Genomic DNA, 16,313 nt, shown 5'->3' on the forward strand with positions numbered 1-16,313 from the left:
TTTTTTAATGATAATTATAATTTTTATTCCACATAATTATGAATTTAGAAGGAACGTTCCAGTCGGGTAGGGGTATGGGGTAGGGGGTAGATCAGAAGAAACTCTTTGCCAGCTTGACAGGGTCCACAGCTCCGTTCCCTGTCTATTTGGTGGTTGAATCCTTCGCTACTCCCTTCACGGCATCCTGGGCTGTGTTGGTCAGCTTGGATAAGCGACGGCATGAGAAAAAAGGGGCTGTTTCACACTTCAGATAAACTGACAGATGTGGTAAACATGTAAAATATGAAATACTAGTTAAGAGTAAGAACGGCACGCTAATGTGCTGGCTGCATAACTGGGGTTTCAGATTTTAAATTGTAACCGTTTAACTGTGGGTACAGATGGAGGATAAGATCTGTTTTATAATTAACATGGACCTGACTGTAAGCAAATAAATCCTCGTTCGACAAACTTTGCACAGAATGTGGCGCAGCAATGTGGCGTAAACAAAACCAGAGAATCAGCAGTTCCATTGCGAAGTTAGAAATCCCAATAAAACAGCAGCATTTTGGCAACAAGAGGGGTCCTCCTCTCCACACCCTCCCACCCCGAGTAATATTTTGGGACTGCGAGAAAAGACCATTTTAATCCCGACTTTAATTTTCATGTTTAGCTTTTTTTTTTTTAAGCAGTTTTGTTACCTGCCGCCAGTTTCTTCTGTGCTTCTCCGATTATGCTGTCCACCATGCCCAGAGCACTTTTGTCTGTAAAGAAAGAAAGAAAAAATACATTAAAATAAATAAATAAATAGAACATCTCTAACAAAAAAGTTAGTTTTTTGCAGAATGAACCATGCGTAACTGTACATACAACTCTGCCCCCAGCTGCAAGGGACATCTCGGGGTGCCAAACAGACGTAAAAAAATATATAAATGCCGTCTACTTTACTGGGATTAGAAAAATAAGCCGTAGCAATGTAGTATGGGCAGACTGTCAATCAAAACACACATTCTCAAATCACAGCTGACAGATTGTCAATCCCGTACTTACCTCTGGAAAAACTGCAGAATTACTGTGCAAAATTTACAGCGGTAAACTTTTATCAGGGAAACTCAATCAAGCTACATGCGTAACAATCTTTACTATAGCCTGAGAGACACTTTACCTCTGACCTTAAATTGCTTGAATAATTTGCATATCCTTCACAATGCAGGTACACTAACCCCACTGTGCTTACATTATTCATTACGTTATTGAATACACATACTTGCAGCAGGAAAACTACTGTATTAAATGCATGCTGTATACAGTGTGTACAGAATCATGCGCTTAGTGCATGCAGTAAATATCAATGATAACTTCAGTGTAACTATGTGTAAGCAATGTGCCTGTGGTTTTAAATATGTTGATTTACTTTGAAGAGCCCAGCAGTGTGAATTAACAGTGCATTGAAAGAGAGAAATCAAGGATGTCAATTAGACAGGAATTCCAACACACAGACACTGCTTAGAAAAAAAATAACTTTTGTTTTGTGTGTCGTGGTTCACAATAGAAGTACATTTTGCTCCTTAGCAGGATCTAAGTATTTCAGTTTAAGAAGCACTGTAGTTTTTTTTTTTTTTTTTTTTTTTTAAATGCGTGGTAAAAATCCCTTTTATTGTTGAATTATGACTGGTTAAATACATTGCACTATAAACCAAACCCCTTTCATGTACACAACAAAACGACAACCACAAATACCATTCTAAAATTAAAATACAATTCTCATGGCTAAATCCCGTACAACACATTTTTTTAAAAATATCTTTTTTGCTTTTTCATACACAGAGATTGGGTTTATTATAAAAACCTTGCCAGACTCAGAAATGTTTGAGAATGTGTATTCTCTGCTAAACTAGACGACCTAAAACCCATTGCGTAAAAATCTCAGCCCATTGAATGGAAAGGCAAGGGCTGGACACAAACCACTAACCACTCGGTTCAAAGAGGAACTGCTTACCATTCAATTAAAGAGCAAGCTTTGTGGTCGGGAGGTAAGTACAGGTCGTATGCTGCTGTCAGTATTGTTAACTCATCAGCCGCTGGGAGGAGATGCATTACAAGTGGTTTAACCTTCAGTTGTTACAATATACCCAGGTAGCCTAATTTAGGGTCCCAAGGTGAATGTTGGGATTTCAGTGGCTCCTCTGCTGTTGACTCTACGCTGTCTCCTGGACTGTACTGTTGAAAACAGATTCTGAATCCTACTGGGCAATGCAGAGGAATATGCAACAGTGCGCAGCCAAAAGTGTTGAGTAAATGTTGTGCCACCTGTGAGCAGTGTCTGTTTATTACCTTGATATCAGCACAAGAAACTGAAAGTCAATGTGATGTGCAAACTTCACTAGTTGTTTTAGGTTTGTTTTCTCAGAATTTAAGGTTGAGTGCTTGAAGGTATAGATCAGGGGTCTCCAACCCTGGTCCTGGAGAGCCCCTATCCAGCAGGTTTTATAGGTGTCGTTACATCATCAGTGGCTAAAGATCTAGAACACCTGTTAATCTTGACTATTTAAGCCAATAATTGGTTCAATTAAGTAATGAGAGATTGGCTGAAACGAAAACCAGCAGCCACAGTAGCTCTCCAGCACCAGGGTTGGAGACCCCTGGTATAGATGATATAGGGTGACTCATTAAGATCAACGTTATGCGAGATCACAAGATACATTACATAACCACTGTAACAAATTATTTATCTTTCTTTACACTTAGTCTATAAGCCATTTCAGTGCATTTCTCTAAATCAAGGAAAGCAACGTCTAAAATCCCGTGATTAGAACCATCGTACTCCTCTCCCCTTCCTCACATGCACCCCACAGCCCCCAAGTCTACCGATACTCACCAGCTTCGTTGATTACAGTTTTCGACCTTCGTCCTCTCCAGGTCCTTTCCCATGTCCATATCTGTCGCTCTGTCTGTGCCTCTGGCAGCTCCTGCTATCTGGTAATCTCTTTTGAGAGAGGTAGTGAAGAGGGCAATGTGTTTTGCATGCCACAGCGGACCAGTCTTATACAGACAGCTACAGCCCTGGTTCCGCCCCCACCAGGATGGGCTGCCCTGGAACCGGACTCCCATTGGACAACGGGGTCTAGAGGTGGGTGTCAGCGATCTGGATTCCAGCCAAGAACTTGAGCTGGCAGGCAGGGCCAGGGGCATGGGCAAGGATGCTGTATGTGTGATGTTTTAAAACGTATTTGTATTTTTATTTTGAATAGTTTTCGGCTCTTGTATAGGCAGGCATTTTTGCAGAACTTCACCGCACTGTTGTATGTTAGCAAAAGGGCCAGCAAATCTCTGAGTTAAAGACCGGTGGTGTTACGATCCACCACTATTTAAATCATTGAAATGTACTCCCCTGTCTTCAGTTTGAGAATCGGGTTGAATTGTATTGGGTTTGTTTCATGCAAGCCCACAGACCTCATTGTATATTATTGTTGCCCCTTCAGGAGTGCATTGCCTATGTATGATTGAAGTTCTTAAACTCAGCACAGAAACCAGGACCAGGAGACACAGTTGGAAATGAAGTGGAGCCAGGCTTAGGACAGAGGATTGAAAGACACTTGTTCACACAGAGAGCTGTGCGGGTATGGAATGGGTTACCAAGTCGTGCTGTTGTTACTGAATCATTGGGATCTTTTAAGACCCAACTTTAAAACCCATTTCCTGACCTCTTATTAGCTCTGGCAGCCTTGTCACCCCCACCCCCCTTTAAAGGGGTGCTAAGGAAGGCCTCTTTAAAGAATCAATTTCACTACCCTTTGTTAGCACTGCAGAATATCTTTGGGAGTTATTGTCTGATTTTTATACTTTAATGTGGGAAGCTCAGGGATTCTGTGCTAGGCGCTGATAAGATAACAAGTGACTATTACAGTGGTGTGTTGTTATAAACAAGGAGCTTTATTTTATTTATAAACAAAGGGGGCTGATAAAGTCTGTTTTCTATAAAACAGAAAATGTTATCCCTGTTTGGTAAAGTCGTTCGTTCTGTGAGCTTAATAATAATAATAATAATAATAATAATAATAATAATAATAATAATAATAATAATAATAATAATAATACCCAACGTTGCAGAGCAGTTTGAGAGCCAGTCCAGGTTTTTCGTTGAGCACAGGACAATCTTCATTGGAAGTATGACATTTTATGTTGGAATGAAAACACCAAGATTCAACCCCAAATGGCAGTAACTATCTGCAGCTTTACCTTAAATACCCTGTTATGTGAATAAAGTGCATCAAATGTAATATTGCAAGTAGATTCAAATCTTACAGGTTTGTTTTTTTGTTGTTGTTTTGTTTTGTTTTTTTTACAGCCCCCTTACTACTTGTGTATGGTGTTTGCAATTTGCCTAAGCCAGGAGTCTCCAATTCAGGTCCTGAAGGGCCAGTGTCCCTCCTGATTTTTGTTCCAACTGTACCTTAAATTACTTAATTGGACCAATTAAGCTTCTAATAAGGAGACCCCTGTCCTAAGTGGTTCTCAATGGCATTACTAATTCAGACTCTACAAATGCAACCCGAAGCTGCCCTGTAATCACATGCAAGTATTTGTGCAGTGAGTGGTGTTGTAATGGTTAACAATGAGTCCCGTGTGGGGATTCCGATTCTCAGGGAGTGTTGACTTTTAAACAGTGAAAACAACGTCCAACAACAGCTGCTTTCATCAGGGCGTTTGAAACAGGTGCCACCGGATTCTTACCCAACGACTACTACAATTATGATCACTTTTAATGTATTTCAGAAATTAAGTTCCCTACCCACTCATGTTTCTATAACAAAGCAAAACAAAAAGCAGACAGACACAAGCAAACAAACACACACACATATATATGTTTATGTTTGTTTAGCTATGCTACAGTGAAGCTATCGGTTCAAATTTATAAAGACTTAGGGCCTTTCAGGAATGTAAATAAACTAGAAAGCCAACAAGACACCCAAAGAGGAAAAATAAACCCATTAATGGTAAAAAATAATAACAGAATAAATAAATTACCCAAGATACTCATCAAGTCATATCGATGGGAAGATGCATGTGGATACTAACTGGTTAAACACTGGAAGCAAGGGACTAACTTCTAGCAAGCGCCATGCACAGTGCTCCAGAGATAAGCGCTGAGAGCCCCACTCTTTCTTATCTACATCAATGACCGGGGGGGGGGGGGTCGGGACCCGGTATCATGTGGGTCGGGTACACGGTTTCACACTGTTTCTGATAAAGCAAGGTTGATATGGGTAGATGCAAGTACACAGTACACGTATCAATGAGGTGGAACGTCCATCCACGCTTCTCTGGAATGAACCACCCGAATATTGAATAGAGCAAATGTTTTTTCATTCCTGCTGCAATCTAGCTCATGCTGTGGCTCAATCAACACAAATATGTCTAAACAGAAATGTTCCTTGCGGAAGTGAAACCTTCACCCAGGCTGTTTGTTATTGCATTGGCTCACAAATGGCCGTCAAGCATTTTGTCTCGCTCAATCCGGGTCAAAGCGTGTCGACCCACATCCTGAGCACTGCCCAGGTACGTGGTTTCACACTATGCGGGATTGTGACCCGGGTAGGAGTGCCAGTGTGAAAGGGGCTGTAATGCACTCCCACTTCCTAACCTGGACATGAATCCACGAACGATGGAAAGTTCACAGTGGCGCACTTAAGTACACCGTCAAACTTGGCAAGGTGGTTTTGTGTGTTGCGGGTCATTGGCCCTGAATATCAAATGTGTCTTCCAACAGTCCGAAACTCGCTGTCTCCGTCTCTGTGAAGACGATGCATTTAATAGAATACAATAATAAAGCAAGTACGTCAGGACAAGGAGAAAAAAAGGAAAGTTAGAGAGCTCATTTTAATGAAGCTATTTTTTTTCTTCTTTTTTAATGTATACTGTATTAAATGACGGTTTCGGTTATAGAGGATATTTGGTAAATGGTAAATGGTAAATAAATGGTAAATTTTAAAATGAGGGATTCTGCATATCGATCCTCCTGCTTCAGAATCTGAAAAGAATATTAAAAACTCTTAAATACCAGATTTTATTAAATATGCTGCATTACTTTGATACTACTATATTATATATATATATATATATATATATATATATATATATATATATATATATGTTGTAGTTACGTTGTCATATTTGCTGCATCTTATTTGTTATACAATAATACATAAATAAAATAAATCGTGTGTATGTTAACAATTACCGTTTTAAAATCGGACAACGTTAGCAGTATCTACATTTAAATCCCATTCATAATTTTTATACAGCAGCTAAATGGTTGTTGTGGGTGTCGCTCTCTCTCTGTCGATCACCTCAGCAGCTCTGAGAGTCGGTGAGTTTGAGTCAGCGTTGAGCCATCGCTGCCCGTCACTATCTCTCAACGGTTAGGAGCGATTTTAAGAGTTGTTGCTTCTCAGCGTTGAATTTAGGAATGCAGCCATTGTGAACTGCGGTTTTGCGACTCTTGTCGTCCTTCCTGGCCATTTTTGCTCAGAACACGTGTTGGAAAATTAAAAGCCCGCCACAAAAGCCCTCCCGGACGGTTGAAAATGTTTTATTGAGGGCCGTGTGGTCCATGGTTACGGACAAGGAGCTTGTAACCAGGAAGACCTCGGTTCAAATCCAATTCAAATTTGGGGTGAGACGTTGTTATGAGTGGAATCTGCAGCTGATGCATAATTCACACACCTTAGTCTCTAAATCGCCCTGGATAAAGGCGTCTTCTAAATACACAAATAATTAAACTGTCACTGCTACCAGAAACTGATGACAGTTCCAGGGTATGTGGCGTTCATGTAAGAAATACGACAGGTCGTGTGGTAAGACAATTAATAACCCTGGGTGTGTTCGGTTTTGTTCTCAATTTCATCTCGGTGTGTGTTAGAAATATTAAGGTGTGTTCTTAACGACTCCGTTTTTTTTTTTCTCAGGAGGTTGAGATGTGTTTTGTTCTTCTTCGCTCTCATTAGGTAAAACCTGTATTTTATAGGCTTTGTGCTACACTTTTACCTTTCTTACCACAGTAAAAACAACTCTCTTTCAGCAATCTTTATGTATTTTTATCTTTTTATTTTTATTTTCGCTGTTTCCAAGCTGCTGCAGTTGCTCTAGCCTGACCTCTGGTGTTCACTCCGAGTAGTGCAGGTAACTGGTACAGGCTTTGCTTTGATTGTTGGGGATGAAAACCACGAGGCCTACTGTCTCTAATGCGGGTGTGTCACGGACGGAACACTGGGGATGGCATTAGACGAAACGTTTGCCTAACGCTGGATCTCATTAGATTTACTTACGATCGAGTTGGCGGATAGTCTTATCTTTTAGAGGGAGCCCTCAGCCTGCCTCCCAGCTTTATTCCATCCCAGTCACCAAACTGGTTTAACAGCGTGCACAGAACATAAATAACGAGAACAATACTTTAACTGCTGGGTGCCGACTGGGCCTGGACTACCGCTAGCAGCGCCACATGGTGCTAATGAACACCACTGTAATGCAATATATATAGAAATGTCTTTTACAATCTCCGGTATGTTTGTGAAGTTCCCTGTGGCTAGCACATTGCAATGATGAGCCGCATGAGATATTTGATTCCTTGCTAAAAGTTATGTTATTTTTTAAATGATACAAATCTAAGTTTACGGTCTTCAGTTTTGACAAGTTGCTCAGCAAAGCCATTTATTTAAGCTGCTGATATGGAACGTTCATTGTGTTCCAAGGTGGCATGTCATCAGACAGCACTGATGACAAACAGAATCTCCCTCTGTCTTGCACTTCCATTGCAGATCCTTCTACCCTGCCACTGCAACACAGGACAGGGTACAGTTTGGGTAAACAAAAGTTACAAAGTTCATTTCAGGATCTATTGTATTGCAGTATTATATTTAGATCTATAGATTAATTCTCTTTTAATAAACAAACAGACACACACACACACACGCACTCACACAGAGGAATAAATACCAAGGTGCCAGGGTTTGGTTTAAACAAAACAATTTATTTTAGTAGGATTGTTTATAAAATTAACTTCTGCTTTGTATTGTTAGATGCCAGCGATGTGTTCTCTGTATACTGTATCTGTGTGTAATGTATGTGTGTGTTTAATTGTGTGTTGTTTTTAAGGCAACATGCAGTCTTAAATTTAACTTGGCTTCAAAATAACAATAACACTAGAGGTTTTGTCTAGAGACCTAAAGCAGACACAAGGGGACAGACATTGGACAAGGACAGCTACAGTAATTGGGGACGGGGGGACGGGATTGGTTTTGGGACCGTCCCAACAAGCGGACTCCCCAGCACTGAAAACAGTGCACTTTGGAATAAATAAGTTAATATAGAGAGGGGTCAAACACTGAAACTGGAAAAGGGCACAGATGTGTTGCAAACACCCAATTTCCAACCGAAATCATTCTTTTAATACATTTAAACATGTTTTTCTTTTTTTCTTAAAGTTTAAACTTCTGTTAAGAAATGGAATAGAATCTGTCACCCCCTAGTTTGATACATTGGGGAGGGGGAGGGGGGGGGGGGGGGGGGGGGGGGGGGAGAATGTACTTTTTTTTTTCTAACTCAGATTTCAGTTTCCTTTTAAATGAGAAAAAAAATCAGCAAGTCAATATTTGGGCACGTGGGGCGGGATAAGCAGCTTCCTGGGGTCCCCTGCTGGCTGGAGGGGAGGGGGCTCCGCGAGACAAGGCCTGAGGGAGAGGGCTAGTATCCAACCTGTGGAGAGAGGAGCGGAGAGGAGAGATCATGCCAGGAGCAGTTCCTCTGGAAGGTTGCTGCTCTGCCTTGCTGTTTGCCGGTAAAAACATTTAATGTGGCAGGGAGCAGCGTTTTTTGTGTTTCGGAGGTGGCAAGCCTAATACTGCTTTAATTTTAAGGACCGTTTTTAAGGAATGTTAGAGGGACTATTCTCATGTTTACAGCAATGTTTAATCATATGGGCCAATTAATATACAGGCAACATACTGTATAGTGTTAATATTTTGAGTGCATTTTCACAGAAAACAACACTGCAAACCCATACATTTATTATACTGTATACTCATATATTTGTTATACTTCTGACATATCTCCTTTGGACACATTTTTTTTTTTATTTCATTTTTAGAAATATTTTAAACTGTTTAAGTAGATTATTAATACTATGGGGTGATAGAAGCTGTCTTGCCATGAACACTGTATCTGCATAGATTGGAAATGTTAGCATGGTACCATTATACATGCAGTCACTGAATGGGGTTATAAATCCAGAACTCCAGTTCCCTCACCTGCTGTGCCACGTCTCCAGCCTGTTCAATAGCGCCCTCTGCTGCCTGGTGAGCGAAGTTCTCCTATGGAACGCACAGAGAGAGAGAGAGAGAGAGAGTGTGAGCCAGTCATAGAGGCAGATGCAACAGCAGCAGTTATAAAAGTTTTCCAAGGTATTTTTGCATGGCATTTTTTGCACTTTTCCCATGCATTTGCCATAGTTTACCCTGGTTTGCCATGTTTATTAATATGCTTTACCATACCTTGCTGTGCATGCTTTCACTGTGCTTTATTACACTTTCATAAGAGTTAGTTTACCATAGTTTGTTTTTTAATGTGTTTTACCATACCTCGCTAATCTTTATAATGATGGCCTAGGCTTTGCCATGCTTTCACTGTGCTGTATTACACTCTGCTTACTTTTACTGTGGGACACTTCTATAATGGCACACAAATCATGCTAATCCCACAGTTTATTCAGCAGGAGAGATGCAACGAAGAAGGGAAAAAAGATAATATATATATATATATATATATATATATATATATATATATATATATATATATATATTATAAATGAGAAAGATTTTGTCAGTGCTGGAGACTGCTGTGCAGATAGTAGGGTGTAGTGCAGGCAGCTCAAGAAAATAAAACACGACAGGAGTTGCACTGAGTGTTCTTTTCAAGGGAGATGAAAAATGTGCCAGTGTTTAGTTGCTATTTAAAGCCTCCTCAGACTGCAATGCAGTTAGTGCAAGGTTTCTGCTGAGTCACAGCAGTAGCAGGTTAATGCATTCGTGCAGCCCCCTCCTCCCCATCCTCCCGTCTCCATGCACTCCTCTTTCTCTCGCTCTCTGCTTTGCCAAGTGCTTTTCATTGCAGTCGACTGGTTTCAAAGCCGATTGTCTGTATGCAGCTGTGAGGAAGCGTCTCAGGGGAGGGGGGGGGGGGCTCTGCAGAGAAGAAGGCTGGTTTAAATACAGACATTGATTTTTGGGGATTTTCTTACGGGAACCAGCAAATGGAGATTTGAGAGAGAGAGAGAGAGAGAGAGAGAGAGAGAGAGAGAGAGAGAGAAGGAGCTTAAGAGAGCAACCTGAAGATAACATTCTAACAGGAGTCAGTGCCTCTTAAAAACTGTAATAGCATCTAGTAACCCAGAACATTAGAAACCCCCAGTTTAGCAGGCGTTCCCTAATAACAGCCTCGATGAATGCTTGGTCTTTGATACCTAGTAGTAGAGATCTTTTCACAGTTGCCCATAATGCCCTACGCATGGCAGGGTTCCAGTTTGAAACAGCTTAGGCTGTTAATCAAAATCAAGTTGGGAGATTATTGTGTTGTTCACCTGCCCAGTAGTTGCTGTTTATCTGCACACAAGATCACGGGCAACGGCAAAATCACATACAGAGTAAAAGATGAAACTGCTGCTTCCTGTTACCTAATCACTTCCTGTGGTGTATCTCTCTCTCAAACAGGCTTGTTACAATCAGATCACACAACCGATGGCTGAGGAAGTTATGAGATACAGGAACCAGTATTTTACTTTCGAAGCAAAGCACTGAAGATATTGAGCACAATGAGAGAGGGGAGCCACCAGCAGAAGCTGCCATGAGGTTAGCACTTAATTATATCATTGCGTCATTACATCATGACTTCATTACATCATTACATCATGACTTCATTACACATTTCATCATACGTCATTCCATTATTACATCATTACATCATGCTCCTCATTCATAACCCCCCCCCCCCCCCCCCAGCACCTGGTTCACTGGTACATCCTGAAAAGAGGGAGACAAACACAAATCAACAAAACAAAGGCTAGCAAAACCAGGGAGAACATTTCATTAAAAACAACAACTGCCGGAACAGGGCTTTAGGGACAGAGGCATTATAAATCACTGGCCCTGGGAAGCAATTACATTAACTCTGCTCTACAAAAAGGAGAGTCCAGCGAAAAGCATCTCATCTCAGGGCTTAAGGGTTCTGCAGACAGGTGGAGGGAACTGAGTCTGTTTAGCTTGTAACACAGAAGGATTAGCTAATCTTGTTGCTGTTTTCTCATTTAGTTAGAAATTCAGAATATAATAAATGTTCAAGTAACAAAAACATATATTGAATGTATTGGCGGATGTATGTCTGAGTTTAGTGTAACAGTTTATAAAAGGCTAAACGTTTAACGGTAGTGAACATACGACACAGTTAAATATGGCACCCTCCTAAACTGGAGTCAAATCTTTGTGAGGGGGAAAAACTGTTATTTGTTTTTTTATTTTCATAAAACCTTTGACAAACAATGAAATCCCCTTATACATTAAATCTCCTTGACTTGAACTCACAATGTTATCCCAAACCCAAACCTTAAACCTTAAGTTACTATCAGATATTGCAAAATTGCTGTTCTTACATCCGCTCTGGACACAAGTGTTACAGGGGGCCTGGTTAGTGGTTACACCGAGGTGTAGCAGAGAAAGCGATTCTCAGAATTCAGCTGTTCAATATAGTTTCATAATAAACATACTATCTTTTCAATATATTGCATTCACTGTTATATAAACCAAATACCCCATGAATGTTCATTGAATGATTGCAGTACTCTGTGAGTGTTCATGGGGCACCCGGTCTTCATTTATCCCCTGGCATGTTAGTGGCACTCACCGGGTTTACCAGTCCTGTAGATGCCACCACGTTCTCCACCCCTTCCACTGTCTTGGAGGAGACCTCGTTAGCGCCTGCCACGATGGTGTCGCCCACGACGTTAGCCTGCTCCCTGGTCTTGTCAGTCACTGAGCCCCGGCAAGAGAAGAGATGTGGTAGGTGCATTATTATAATCCAGTAAAACTTTGATTATCCAAACCCTGATTATCCAAACAGGTTAACAGGGCAGCCCCTTGTTAATCTGTTTTGTTGTGTGCTGTGCTCCTCTGCCCTGCAGCCTTCAGTCTCTGGTATTTACAGCACAGTGCAGTAGGTTATATACACACACACACACACACACACACACACACACACACACACACACAGAAATTTGACTGTAACATAAAATGACGTGTAAAGTTCAGTGCATTAGTGCCTGCCCGGTTCCTAGCAGTAGCTGATCTCAAAACCTTGTCAAGCTAGGCCCTGCATTCCAATCCCTCAGCACTCTGGCACTGAGTGACTCCTACCTTCTTATCCACTTCATCTCCAACTGCGTTCCCTCTGGTTCTGGTTCCTTTACTGCACTTAGTTACGATTATTAGACTATTATTATTTTTTATAATTTGTATTTAATTTCAATTATTTTACTTTTGGGGTGTGTGTTGTAATACTGAGTCTTTGAAAACTTTTAATTCCATCACAGGGATGAAAATAAGACTCCTATTGCATAGCGGTTTCACCCATTCCAGGTTTTCCTGTGAGCTTGATTAGCCCCATTGCTCAGGTGTGGCTTAATAACCTTAAAACCAGGAATGGATCAAGCTGCTGTGCAATAGGAGTCTTATTTCCATCCCTGGGTTACACAGCAGTGTTGTTGTATGTGCCTTACCTGTGTTTACACTCTGCACCATGCCTTCCTTTGTCTTTGAACCTGAAACAAAACAGACACAACACTGTCAGTCTCTTGTGTTGGATTTCAAAAGGACATGTAAAGGGAGAGCTCTCTGTTAAAGATGATGAAGTGCTAGGAGGCAGCAGCAACAATCTCACCCATAGTGTAAACTTTGAAGCAGGGGGGGCAGAGGGTTACAGCTACAGTGAATCTCTACTGTGATTCTCTTGAGATACTTTTAATTGAGCTATCCCGGCTTTAAAGAGGATTGATCCCTTACTAATTAATAGAGCCAGTTGCCTTTCAATAGGACCTAGTGAGTAGGACTCAGTTTCCTCGCTCAACCAGTGATATATATACTAAACAAAAATACAAAAAAAAAAGTACAGGGCTTTTTAAATTTGTATTTCATGCAGGTTAAAACACATTTAGATGTTGCTTATCCTAACTGTAGAGCACAGTAAAAGCCATCTGAGATGTAATGTCCACAGTAATACTGTCGCTGGGAGTCTGCAATTTCACTGCAGTGTCTAAGCATGTCATCTTCCTGCATGCTCCAGCTCGCTGCATTTTTACTGCAGTTTGAACTGCATGCAACCCTCACCACCCAATCCTCAAGCTTCCAATCGCTGGCTATTTGCATGTCGTTCACTGCCATCCATTCTATTTCTCAAGCTTGCTAGAGGTGTAGCATCGCCCGTTTTGACCTCTCTACTAACCTTGCCCTCCCTGATCCCCCCTGCTCTACCCCACCACACCCTGTCTTCTCTCTCTTTTGTCCTACACCACAACATAAAAAAAGTAAACTGTTGTAAATTACTGTACTGCCAAAGACAAGATCTGCTCATATTTTCAATTAGGTATTTTTGTCAGTGCTATAAAAATTGATTATCTTTTTTTTCCCCAAGAGAGGTCACACCAGTAGAGGTCAACACTCCCCTTCCCTCTTCCTCTCTCTAAACCCCCCTCTCTCTGTGTTTGCTACCCCCAATCTCAGTGTTTCTCACACTGGAAAGCCTTGGGGTTCAAAGAAGGGCTTCTCTTAGCAGAACGACAGCGTTGTACTAAAAGCGATGATGCAGTGAGAGGCTGGCCCTGTGACACTTTACAGACATTAAATGCACATTCAAACTTCTGCTGTCACTGCAGATCAGCGTTTCTTTCTCAGTAATCAGTTAGTGTTTTTGAATGGTATATTTGCATGGTGTTTTTGCATGGTATTTTTGCATGGTATTTCTTGCAGTTTTTTTTTGCAGGTACCTACCTACATACATGACCCCTTCCTTGGTCTTGGCGGCAGCCTCCTCTACTCCCTGCTTGGTTTTTTCTGCAGCAGCTACCACTCCTTCCCTGGCCATGGAAAACCCTTTCTTCAGCACGTCCATCCTGCAGACTCGGCTCCTTTTCCTGCCTCGTTGGGTGAGGGGTTCAGTCTCTTCGTGTTTTGTAGAGTGTTCACCTTCAGGTTCCTCTGGGTGTAGATAGGTATGCGTGTGTGTGTCGTCTACAGGGCAGCTAGCTGCTGTGACAAACACGGGAGAGACAGAGAGAGCGAGAGAGACAGAGACAGAAGGGACATTCAGTAGGGACCGGATAAGTGACTGAATGAATGAGTGAGTGAGAGAGAGATATAACAGTGGATGCTGAAATACAGTTGCTCCTGGATGCTGCAGCCTCTATTTATGTTGCAGCCCCACCTCCTTCTTTCACCACTCCCTTTTTTCCTCAGTCTCTCTCTCTCTCTCACACACGTCAGGCTTGCTCTGTTTACATTATTAATGAGATTGATTTGGAAGAACGGCTTTTTTTGGATATATCGAATACAGCTCTTTTTGTAGGTCCTGTCCGATTGATTGTCTGGTTCAGTCTGTCTGCACTGATGTGTGTCTGGTTTGTGTGTGTATGTGTATGTTTGTCTGTCTGCCCCTTTATCTGTTTGTCATTATTTAAACGTGTTTGATTTTATCTTTTATTTTGGGTCATTCAGATGTGGATGAATGAGGGAAATCGTTATGCACTGGTCTGTCTGTTTGTCTTTCTGCAATGACACACTCTGGCCTTTCCATTTTTACCAATATTCTCCAAGCATTTTTCATAGACTCCTAGCATCCCGTAGACTTTTCAGCTTGATTTAGGGAATGTGAGACACATTGCTGTTCCTATGCACATGTTTAACCTCTACTGTACAGGCTGATTTATCCAGCGTAATTCAGATGATGGTTTCCATGTGCCCAGCCAGTGCCTACTAAGATATTGTAGAACTGCGTCAGAAAGACACAAGTCTTTTCTATTGATTTTTTTTTCTGTGCCATGCTTTCTAAGGGTACTGCGTTAGAGAGACTGCATAGACCCTGATATAGATACTGTATGATGCAGCCACATGCCTTTGTACCAGATGGAAATTGTCAGATTAAGATTAGCTATATATTTGGATTTGCTATTTAAAAAAAGAAAATTGCATGAGTAGTTATAAAGCTCTGAGTGCATGATATGTTTAAATATGAGCTTAAAAATTCAGTTAATGGCTAAAATAGGAAGGTACATGTGAAAACAAATATTGAAGGATGATGAGGCTTAATATATTTGTGTGACTAGTGTTAGGACAAATGTTTCAATATACATGAAATGTATTCGGTATCAAAAGCGACTGTTCGTATTCGTTCCAATAACAGAATTTATAAACGACTATCCAGATACCATGCAAAGGAAACTCAGCTTTGGGAACTGGAGTGTATAGGGCTACCAGATCCACAAATAACAAGCCACACATTTATTGATTGAAATATTGATTGAATTATTTGTTGCTTTGTGTGTTACTCTGTGCTGTGGGTGCATATGCACAGCCATGTGGTTTACCTTTTTACCCGGAAAACTTCCTAGCTGTTCGTAACCATAATTTACTGAGAGTATCCAAATCTGTGGATAAGCATAAGAACCAGAACGTCTGTCCGTCCGTCCATCTGTCTGTCGAGTGTGGTGATCGTGACATGATACTGACACTGCAGCCTTAGTTTTGTATTTGATGTAGGTCACTATCAGTCTTATGACTGTAGTGTTTCACTTTATAAAACTTTTTTTTATTTACCGTGGCTTTTAATAGTCTTTACCATACCCCTGGGATTTGCAGTGCTAGCCTCTATGGTTCATTACACTTTGCTGTGCTTTTATAGTAAACTTTTAAGAGGGTTTCATCTGTGTTCTCCTTTAGCAAAGCTGTGGATCCTGCAGAAACCATAACTCGAAACATGTAATGGATAAAAAGGTAGTAAGCTTCAATCCAATAACACTGCAGGAGAACTTCTGTGCTTGAAATCTGAAACTCTCTTTGTTTTGACCCTTTCTTCATGTAGATTTTGTCTGACTATGACACAAAGCGGTTCACTAATGGCATGATGTGAAAACTGTCCTTGTCTTTGTCGATTTTAAGAAACAGAGAGGCATACATTGCACGACCTGTTCTCTCCTACCATCTCCTCTCTGTCTCTCTTTATATAGCCTGCCCTTCCCGGCT

General features: G+C 41.1%; 1 protein-coding gene and 1 long non-coding RNA gene across 3 annotated transcripts; both read right to left on the bottom strand.

Annotated features, from left to right (window-relative positions):
- LOC121321541 lies at positions 1–2,997 on the bottom strand. The gene is made up of 3 exons (XR_005950951.1): positions 2,858–2,997; positions 681–743; positions 1–202 (listed from the first exon to the last, which is right to left on the bottom strand). It is a non-coding gene; the product is annotated as an uncharacterized LOC121321541 (long non-coding RNA).
- A 5,547-nt stretch (positions 2,998–8,544) lies between these two features.
- On the bottom strand, positions 8,545–14,471 carry LOC121321522 (synuclein-like). 2 transcript variants are annotated; one of them, XM_041260508.1, is made up of 6 exons: positions 14,067–14,471; positions 12,800–12,841; positions 11,929–12,056; positions 11,034–11,051; positions 9,285–9,347; positions 8,545–8,733 (listed from the first exon to the last, which is right to left on the bottom strand). In XM_041260508.1, exons 1-6 carry the CDS (start codon positions 14,185–14,187, stop codon positions 8,722–8,724), a joined length of 384 nt encoding a protein of 127 aa, XP_041116442.1. In that variant the 5' UTR covers positions 14,188–14,471; the 3' UTR covers positions 8,545–8,721. The 2 variants fall into 2 exon arrangements, with proteins under 2 accessions (XP_041116442.1, XP_041116443.1); XM_041260509.1 differs by lacking the exon at positions 11,034–11,051.
- Positions 14,472–16,313: the final 1,842 nt, after the last annotated feature.

The sequence above is a fragment of the Polyodon spathula genome, chromosome 10, assembly GCF_017654505.1.
Source record: "Polyodon spathula isolate WHYD16114869_AA chromosome 10, ASM1765450v1, whole genome shotgun sequence".
NCBI classification, from domain to species: domain Eukaryota; kingdom Metazoa; phylum Chordata; class Actinopteri; order Acipenseriformes; family Polyodontidae; genus Polyodon; species Polyodon spathula.

Excerpts from the sequence above, each read along its gene's own strand:
- LOC121321522 (XM_041260508.1), bottom strand. The coding sequence starts at position 14,187 with ATGGACGTGCTGAAGAAAGGGTTTTCCATGGCCAGGGAAGGAGTGGTA. Across the intron at positions 12,842-14,066 it reads GGAAGGGGTCATGTATGTAG|GTTCAAAGACAAAGGAAGGC; the intron begins GTAGGTACCTGC and ends GTTTTGTTTCAG. Across the intron at positions 12,057-12,799 it reads GGTGCAGAGTGTAAACACAG|TGACTGACAAGACCAGGGAG; the intron begins GTAAGGCACATA and ends GCCGGGGCTCAG.